At 32.6% G+C, this 10553-nt stretch overlaps 1 protein-coding gene across 1 annotated transcript; it reads right to left on the bottom strand.

Annotated features, from left to right (window-relative positions):
• Positions 1–6113: 6113 nt before the first annotated feature.
• LOC143069501 (ribonuclease P/MRP protein subunit POP5-like) lies at positions 6114–10483 on the bottom strand. The gene is made up of 4 exons (XM_076244177.1): positions 10416–10483; positions 8477–8613; positions 7260–7397; positions 6114–6249 (listed from the first exon to the last, which is right to left on the bottom strand). The coding sequence occupies exons 1-4, from the start codon at positions 10433–10435 to the stop codon at positions 6161–6163; spliced, it is 384 nt and encodes a 127-aa protein (XP_076100292.1). The 5' UTR covers positions 10436–10483; the 3' UTR covers positions 6114–6160.
• Positions 10484–10553: the final 70 nt, after the last annotated feature.

Here is a 10553-nt window from a genome sequence, read left to right as displayed (position 1 = left end):
CAACGAATAATAATGAATCCACAGTCTATGTAAACAATTATTTGTTGCATATTTTCTCAGGTTTCTTTTGGACATTCCATTTGCCTTTGATTTTAGATATTTTTGAAGATTTATAGAACCAAAATCGACGCCCATGATAATTACAGACATGGGAACACAAAAATAGTGTAAATTTACTTTTCTTTTACATTCGCTCATTTGACAAAAGGCCATTTGTGAGGTTTAATCACATGTGGGGATTTTGAACTTTTTACTAATTTTCAATTAACTGCTGAACTGGTTTGAAACAGCTTTAAAAAGTTACAACAGTGGTATTTTTGCTAGAACAGTGTTAATATAGGATGAAATGTCTTGGTTTAATAAAGACAATTTTAAAATTGCTATATTATTTGTATAGAAATATTGAATAAATATACTTATAAATCAAGAATTGTTTATGCAATATTTATTTTTATGAGTGAAAATAGAATATCAGTTACCTGTAACTATTCTATATATTAAAAGTAAATGTAAATAACTGAACATAGTAAAATTAGACCTTTGAGTCAACTTACAAAGGGAAGCCATCTGCCCCAAAATACAAATTATCTCCCCTTCAGAATTGTATTCCATAATGTGAAGCTATTATAGAAGATCAAGTTGCCCTGTTGAGAAAACATTTACAAATTAGAATTTTGTAGCTATTTAGATTTTCCCCCTTTGACAGGTAGGACCTTTATTATATTCCTTTGTCCCTATCCTCAAGTAATGTTTTACAACTCAGTCATGTTTCATCAATATCCTTCATCTGTCTAAGAGAATTTACTTACAAGGAGCATTGACTTACAGGCAGACCAAACAACAGGGTGGTTACCTGTATATTCCACCAAATCTTAGTTTGTGGTAGTAAATAAACAGTATTTTAGGGACAAGTCGGATTCAGTGGGATTCTTTTGATAATATTTGGTGCACTGACATCTAAGTTATAATTTGACTAAGGGAAAAAAACACAAGGGAACTCCAATCCCCATCCCAATGCTTCCACATACATATACATAATGAGTTCAGAGTAACAAAGGTATGGTGCATATCACAGGCTAAAGTTACCTCTAAGTGATTTTCTAGAAAGTTCATACTGAGAACCACATTCAACTCATTATAACAATATAATTTAATCAATAGTTACGTCATTGAATCAAGTTGATGGTTCTCTCCAGGGTTTCTATTTTACACCACACAATAACCAATATTTATTGAAACAAGAGTGCACACACTGAAATGTCTCGCCTTCTTTACTAATCATTGATAGTCCTAAATATAAAGCTTTATTATGACTGTCACATAAACTTAAAATTAACCAAGAAAACTAAACATTGACCAATTAACCATGAAAATGAGGTCAAGGTCAGATGAACCATGCCAGGCAGGCATGTAAAGCTGACAATTCTTCCATACAACAAATATATTTGACCTATTGCTTATAGTTTAAGAAAAACAGACCAAAACACAAAAACTTGGCACTGAGCAATGAACCATGAAAATGAGGTTAAGGTAAAATAAAACCTGCGCAACTGACATATTGATCATAAGATATTTCCATACACTAAATATAGTTGACCTATTGCATATAGTATTACACAAATAGTAAAAGACAATAACTCAAAAACTTAACTTTGCCCACTGAACCATGAAAATGAGGTCAAGATCAGATGACACCTGCTAGCTAGACATGTACACCTTGCAATCATTCCATACGCCAAATATAGTAGACCTATTGCATACAGTATAAGAAAAAGACCAAAACACAATAAAATGCTTTGCAGGATGCAGCTTGATACGAACGCAGAGGGTGAACCCTGAACAGTTTGGGCAAGTATGGACAACATTCAAGCTTGATACAGCTATGAATTTGGATTGTGATTAAATAGTTGACACAGCATAGGTTTCTGACACAGAATGAATGTGGTCTAAGAACTTAAAAAAATTTATAAATTGGACATTTACCTTTTATGGTCCAATATCCCAAATCTAAATACATGGTTAGATTCGGCATAAAAAAGGTTACCCCAAGAATTCAATTTTTGATGAAATCAAATAAAGTTCCATTTTGAATCCTTTAGACCTCAATGTGGACCAATTTGATAATGGGGCCCAAATATCAAAAATTTAAATACATGGTTAGATTCAGCATATCAAAGAACCCCATATATTCATTTTTTGTTGAAACCAAACAAAGTTTAATTCTGGACCACAATTTGAACCAACTTGAAAACTGGGCCCATAATAAAAAATCTAAGTACATGTTCAGATTCAGCATATCAAAGAACCCAAGAATTTAATTTTTGTTAAAATCAACTAAGTTTAATTTTGGACCCTTTGGACCTTAATGTAGACCAATTTGAAAACAGGACCAACCAGATGCTCCACAGGGTGCAGCTTTATACGACCGCAGAGGTCGAACCCTGAATGGTTGGGCTAGTATGGACACAACATTCAAACTGGATACAGCTCTGAATTTGGATTGTGATTAAATAGTTGACACAGCATAGGTTTCTGACACAGAATGAATGTGGTCTAATGAACTTAAAATGTTTTTTTTTTTTGCTTTTGAGCAATTCACTATGCTGTTGAATATTAATCCTTTGATATTTGAAGAAATTTTCTTTTTCATTTCTGAAATCTGAAATAAGAAAAATTGAATCCAACGAATTTTTTTTACCTCCCCCTTTCCCTTATTCAAAAATGATCTCAATTCAAGTTTCTAATGGAGTTTTCAACAATAACTACTTATTTAAATACATCATAAAATATAAAATGTCATACAGTCATGATTTAAGTTGATTTAAATACTATTCTGGACAAAGAAAGATAACTCCAATGCAACATTTTATATTGGTAAATTTCCAATGAAGTTCATTAAACAAAAGTTGTTGGCAAATTTCCAATGGAATTTATTAATAACAAAGTTTTTGGCAAATTTCCAATATACATAATTTAAGAGCAGTTTAGGTGAGCTATTAAAATGAGTTTCAATTTCCAACCTTTCACTACTTTTAAATTATGTTTTGTACTTAAGTAATTGTCCATTAACCTGGAAACCCTTTCCCCTCTTTTTTTGCACCTTATTCCTTAACGGTTTGAGCCATAACTCCCAAAGACAATTCTTACCATCCCTTTGTGGTATTCCAATATCCAAAATCTAAATACATGGTTAGATTCATCATATCAAAGAACCCCAAGATTTCAATTTTTGATGAAATCAAATAAAGTTCAATTTTGGACCCTTTAGACCTCAATGTGGACCAATTTGATAACTGGTCCTAAATATCAAAAATCTAAATACATTTACATGGTTAGATTCAGCATATTGAAGAACCCCATATATTGAATTTTTGTTGAAATCAAAAAAAAATTAATTTTGGACCCCGATTTGGACCAACCTGAAAACTGGGTCAATAATCAAAAAACTAAGTACATGTTTAGATTCAGCATATCAAAGAACCCCAAGAATTCAATTTTTGTTAGAATCAAACAAAGTTTAATTTTGGACCCTTTGGACCTTAATGTAGACCAATTTGAAAACAGGACAAAAACTTAAGAATCTAAATACACGGTTAGATTTGGTATATCAAAGAACCCCAATAGTTCATTTTTTGATGAAATCAAACAAAGTTTAATTTTGGCCCCTCATTTGTTGGGACCAAAACTCCCAAAATCAATCCAAACCTTCCTTTTGTGGTCATAAACCTTGTGTTTAAATTTCATAGATTTCTATTAAATTATACTAAAGTTATTGTGCAAAAACCAAGAAAAATGCTTATTTTGGGACCTTTTTTTGGCCCCTAATTCTTAAACTGTTGGGACTTAAACTCCCAAAATCAATCCTAACCTTTCTTTTGTGGTCATAGACCTTTTGTTAAAATTTCATAGATTTCTGTTTACTTATTCTAAAGTTATTGTGTGAAAACCAAGACAAATGCTTATTTCGGCCCTTTTTGGCACCTAATTCCTGAACTGTTGGGACCAAAACACCCAAAATCAATCCCAACCTTCCTTTTATGGTCATAAACCTTGTGTTTAAATTTCATAGATTTCTATTTACTTTTACTAAAGTTAGAGTGTGAAAACCAAATGTCTTCAGACGACGACACCAACGTGATACCAATATACGACCAAAACATTTTCAATTTTTGCGGTCGTATAAAAATTAAGAATCAAAATACACGGTTAGATTTGGCATATATAAGAACCTCAATAATTCAAATTTTGATGAAATCAAACAAAGTTTAATTATGTACCCTTTTGGTCCCCAATTCCTAAACTGTTGGGAGCAAACTCCCAAAATCAGTCCAAACCTTCTTTTTGTAGTCATAAATCTTGTGTTTAAATTTCATAGATTTCTATTAACTTACACTAATGTTATTGTCTTCATATGAAGACAACGACAACGATGTGCTACCAATATATGATAACAAAAATTTTGCCACTGAAAAACAACTGAACCATGAAAATGAGGTCAAGGTCAGATGACACCTGCCAGTTGGACATATACACCTTACAGTCCTTCCATATATTGAATATACTAGACCTATTGCTTATAGTATCTGAGATATGGACTTGACCACCAAAACTACAAGAACTTGTTCACTGATCCATGAAATGAGGTTGAGGTCAGGTGAAAACTTTCTGATGGGCATGAGGACTTTGCAAGGTATGCACATACCAAATATAGATATCCTATTACTTATAATAAGAGAGAATTAAACATTACAAAAAAAATTAGCTTTTTTTCAAGTAGTCACTGAACAATGAAAATGAGGTCAAGCACATTGGACATGTGACTGGAGGAAACTTCGTAACATGAGGCATCCACATACAAAGTTTGAAGCATCCAGGTCTTCCACCTTCTAAAATATAAATCTTTTCAGAAGTTAGCCAACGCCACTGCGGGATCACTATCCCTATGTCGAGCTTTCTGTGACAAAAGCCGCAGGCTCAACAAAAAATAAAGTACCGGTAACAAAAATATTGAACTGAAAAAAAATCAAAATGGAAAGTCCCTCATCAAATGGCAAAATCAAAAGCTCAAACACAATAAACGAATGGATAACAACTTTCATATTCCTGACTTGGTACAGACTTGGGAAACAGTGCTATTAGTGCTATTAGTGACATTAAGCATCAACAAACAAACAAACAGATTATTGATTCATTTATAATACTATGTACTCTTAACTTTACAGGATTCAATCATTTTAACATTCGTATGCATATTGAACAATAACTTTGGAGTTGGAGCACAGTTACCAAAGAGTCAATGCTATTTTGTGGTTCAAGCATCACATTATAATTGAACGGTTTATTATTTAATGGTACACATCTTCATAAAACCTAATATCTTTGACTTTCAAATTTATATCAAGTTACATCTGACAAGATATTCAGCTCCAGCTTCTTCAGATTACTGGCTTTTACAATGGCATCACTTCTTTTAACGGCGTTTCCTACAACGTTTTCTCTTCTGAAACAAAAAAGTAAGAAATTACTGAAAGTAATCTGTTTGAAATACAAATTCCTTGGATAGATCTGAGCTGAATGCTCCATTTTACTCTCTCATTTGGTAACTAAAACACACCTATGATTTTTTTATCTCTATGTTTTGAATCTGTCTTACATTTAGGAAAAAAATCAAATGAACACTAACAGACTATTGGTAGATCAAATAACAGAAAGTAAAACCTAAGCATATATATTTCAAATTAAGTCTCTTTTGAGCAACTATCAATAAATAGTTTTTTTGGTATTAATCAATGAGAAAGCAAACTATTGACACATGTACAAGAATCCAAAAGACCTCTGCTCTTTGGTTGGGTTCAGGTCCCTTTCCCCATTTCCATTCTCAATTTTACAAAATATCTCCAATTATAGTTTTTAAAGCTGATTTCCTAATGCAGAGCAAGACTTTGGTTAGCTTACTTGCTTTGTTTGTATATTGTTTGATTGTAATTGGGATAATATCCAATCACATTTAAATATAATATGTACAGGTTCAGCTATGCCTATATGAATTGTTTGAAGATGTCAATCTTTCATTACAAAGTTTGTGTAAACGTTTATACAAACAAAGCAAGCCAGCCAACCAAAGTTTGACTCTACAAGCATTATGAAATCAGCTGTATATCTAACCTTTAGTTTTACATCGTTTCAGTGATGTAGCTAGTTGTTTTTGATGATATCTGATCAGAAATTTCTGGCATGACTTCAGTGTACCTGAAAAAAAAAACAAGAAAAATATAATATCATAAATAGACAATATTTGATCAATGTCAGGAAAATATAAACTTTTTTGTATGAGGCAGAGAAATTGTGGAAGGGCAAGGTTCTACCAAGCCCTTCCCCAGTTTTGAGCCAAGTACAAAACGATTTATATTTTTATGACATTGACCTAATATTGTTTTTATACTGCAACTTAAATTAATACAATTAGAGATTTTTTAAATCGTAACACAAATGTCAAACTTATTTTCATCCTTTAATGGACCCCAGATTGTATAGAAAGTGTTCCATGATGAAATTGACATTGCACAAAATATAGCTGTGTTACTATATTTAGGAAATAAACACAACTAGTTGCAGTATAAAACAAAGTTCCTTCCGGTGATTGAAAGACAAAATACCCTTGTATTCAATTATCATGAAGAAAAAACACATTTTGATTGTTCAGGACTTGGTTGACAGTAATTTGTTATCACAAATAAGTTTGCCAATAGGTTAAACAAAGTACATGTATCAACCAAATATACCACTGGATAAAAGGGTATCCAGTTGCCAAATGTTTTGAGCAACTCAGGTTTATTTATTGTTCAAGATTGCCTATGATCCAACAAGTCTAATAAACAGGCCATTTTTAGGCAAAGTTTTAGCTATTGTCTGGACACCAATAAATGAAATATTGTTTATTACTGTATTTGACCCTCTAGATTTTGTTTGGATATTTGTTTGGGTTGTTTCATATGTCTACTTTTATTCATATCATGTAAATGGTATTCAATATTTTTACATGGTGTATGTTGTTTGTCACATTTTGGTTATAGGATTACAAATTCTAAATGAAATAATGGACTGTTGAAAGTTACAAAGATATGATAAAAAGAAGTTATCTGTAGTTGTCTCTCTCCCAGACAGTCTGATTCATATTTAAAGTACTGGTAGTTATATATTAGGGTAATCAAATTCAATGGAATTCTAGCACCAATAAGAAGACTTTTACAAATATTTACCTCCTATGTGAATAGTATGTAACATGGTTTCACAATCTTTGACCTTTGTCATAAAGGTCAAAGTTGACTGGATCATCAGATGACATCCACGTTTAACTCGTATAATAATGATCCCAGTATCTGGGTTAAAATACTTTACTGAAATAAATGAATATTAATGTTTAAATGATATACATCTAAAATTAGAAAGCATTGTGATAACTAAATGATATACATGTGTAAACCTGTGTCAGGACATTGACTGTGAATTCCCTCACAGCTGAAATCATTTTTGAATATGTTTAAATTTTGTATCTAGACTAATTTTTAGTTTAAGTGCATTTTGATAGAACAATATAAATATTAATGGTTTCTTTAAAGGCGTTTATTGATTTGTAAACACTAAGGGTTTTCTCACAAACTTAACATAGTCTGAACTCCCAAATAACCTTGATATTTTTTACATTTATTGGTTAGATGTTTGTCTTTCTACCATTTACTCATATTTCATTTAATGAACAGTTGGAGGTGAAAAGAAATAGTCTCAATATACCTCTTTGCCAATGTAACCCGTACAAAAAGTTGATCTTACCCCAAAAAAATAATCATAAAGAACATGTATGAGAATGTTGATAGGGTAACAGACTACAAGAGAAGTGTGCCAAAAATACTAAGAACTGTAAATTTGTGAAATTTGCAAAGTTCGTTTATCAATAGTAAAAAAGTGACAATGAGGGATTAGTCTATTTTTGCAACCCTAATATAAAAAAGAAGATGTGGTATGATTGCCAATGAGACAACTATCCACAAAAGACCAAAATGACACAGACATTAACAACTATAGGTCACTGTACGGCCTTCAACAATGAGCAAAGCCCATACCGCATAGCCAGCTATAAAAGGCCCCGATAAGACAATGTAGAACAATTCAAACGAGAAAAACTAACGGCCTTATTTATGTAAAAAAATGAACGAAAATCAAATATGTAACACATAAACAAACGACAACCACTGAATAACAGGCTCCTGACTTGGGACAGGCACATACATAAATACTGTGGCGGGGTTAAACATGTTAGCAGGATCCCAACTCTCCCCCTAACCTGGGACAGTGGTATAACAGTACAACATAAGAACGAACTATAAAAATCAGTTGAAAAAGGCTTAACTCATCAGATGGACAAAAATACAAGTGGACGTGGGCCTAAGCCTGTTAACAATATTATGTATTTAAATACCAAATAATGAAGTCATAATAGACCCTGTGCCATAATCTCCATGATATTTTGATACTGCATCTTTCAAACAACGAAGAAAATCCATCTGTGTAAACTCTGGTTTCCTGGCGTCTGTTACAGCTTCACACACTAAATATCTGAAATGATATATATTGGGTATTTACATTGGTTAATATTTATTTTCCAGACCATATGCATGTTGTAATAAATGTTTATTAAAGTTGAGCATACTGAGTATGAGTTATATTGAGCATGTTGAGTATGATATTTGATGTAAATCATGGTAAAGAGCATTGAAATTTTAAAGTGTGAATAGTTTTTTATTAAAGTAAGTTCAGATGAAGCTGTCCCCCAGATGAATGTTTGTATTTTGGTCATATTTGTATGCATAGATAAATAGATGTTTATAACACATGTATTACCATGATTACATTATTTGGTTGATCTTTTAAACCTATATCTATAATCTGTAGATATATAAATTTATATTTATAATTTCTCACTTTGATGCACTATTTTGTAGGCTGTTGTATACTACGCAGCAGTGTTGCCGACAATCATAATAATGAAGAAATTGCGACTGAAATTTCATTTTGCTTAATAAAATTATAAATAAATCAAAGCAAGCTGCACATGCTGGCGAGCTTCATATGAAACAAGTGTTTGTGTTTATTTTTTGAATGCTTTATGACCTTCATTTTAGTATTCTTAAAATTTGTCTTTATTCTTTGTATCTTAGCACCCAGTTATTCTTAAAATTCAATGATTTTGGTATATTTTTCTCTACTCTGTATTTTTTTGCCTATTTTTCTATAGTATTCTCTGACATAGATGTTTCAGCCACAGTAAGAGTTCAGCGACAGTGGTTTCAGCCATAGATCATTCTGCCACACTATTTCATATGGTTCTTAACATAGCTATAGATATACATCAATTCCATAACCAGAAGTTTGTTTTGAGAAAGAGTATTATTTTGTAACCGGAGTGGAAGTTTCCACTGGCTTCGTTTTCCCGTTGTCTACCCAAGTTCTGGGATATTGGACAAACTACGCAAAACGTGTAAATTTATATAAACAAGATGTTTATTAGAAGACATACAATGACATACATTATGGTTGAACATACAATTACATAAATAAATATACTACAATACAGTGTGGCTAGTCTACTTGTCCTTTAAAGTTCCATATTTGAAAGCCAAACTGTATGAGCGTCTGCTCATTTCAAATCCTTAGTGTAGACTGCCCCGAACACGGTGAGTGACGTCATACTTATAGTTCCTATGGACAACGAGCTCGGCCGGGCACGTGCCAGAACAAGGACGACAAGGATAATTTCATGGCCGAAAGTTAAGCAACTATAAGTCATACTAAAGTTAACCAATTTCCCCAAATAAAAAGAATAAACAAGTAAACAAAATGACCACCATTACAATTTGAACATGTTTTTTCTTTCTGTGACGCCTCCAACGACCTATCCTAAGCCTAAGCAAAGCAATCCCTTCATTAGTGTTTAAATCTTTGTTTCTGATAAAGATCAGGTGATTGATTCATTGTTAGTCATTCTTGGTTGCTATATGTGAGGGGGGATAGGAGGGGTCTTGATCCCGAAATCCCGGACTTGAAAAAACGAAATCCCCGAGGTCCCGAATTTAAATAAAGCAAATCCCGACATCCCGAAATCCGAAAAAAAGGATTCCCGGATCCCGAAAGGGTCAATCCCGAAATCCCGAGCTTAAAAACACCCGATCCCGGAGTCCCGATAAAGGTCCTATCCCCCCTCATATGTCCAGTGACAAATATTTTCATGCATGTTTAGGACGATGTGGACCTTTCAAGTTATAAATGGCTGTTTTCAACTGAATGCTATAGGTATGAGAGTTAATTTTACTGCAACAGAATGTATATTATCACTTCAGTTAACATATATATGCATGAACCTGTTTTTGAACCGAACCATCTTCTTATTTTGTTACTTTTTTTCTCTTATGCAAATTGGTGAATCATGCTAAATTATGACTGAGTGTTTCCGATATCAAGATTGCGGTTTTGTGTTTGCCATTCATGACAATATTTTA

Source organism: Mytilus galloprovincialis, chromosome 3, assembly GCF_965363235.1.
Source record: "Mytilus galloprovincialis chromosome 3, xbMytGall1.hap1.1, whole genome shotgun sequence".
Taxonomy (NCBI): Eukaryota; Metazoa; Mollusca; class Bivalvia; order Mytilida; family Mytilidae; genus Mytilus; species Mytilus galloprovincialis.
Note: the sequence above shows the minus strand (reverse complement) of the source record. Positions and strands in the feature narration are given on the sequence as shown.

Excerpts from the sequence above, each read along its gene's own strand:
- LOC143069501 (XM_076244177.1), bottom strand. The coding sequence starts at position 10,435 with ATGGTTCGGTTCAAAAACAG. Across the intron at positions 7,398-8,476 it reads TATTATGACTTCATTATTTG|TAAAGTATTTTAACCCAGAT; the intron begins GTATTTAAATAC and ends CATTTATTTCAG. Across the intron at positions 6,250-7,259 it reads ACATACTATTCACATAGGAG|GTACACTGAAGTCATGCCAG; the intron begins GTAAATATTTGT and ends TTTTTTTTTCAG.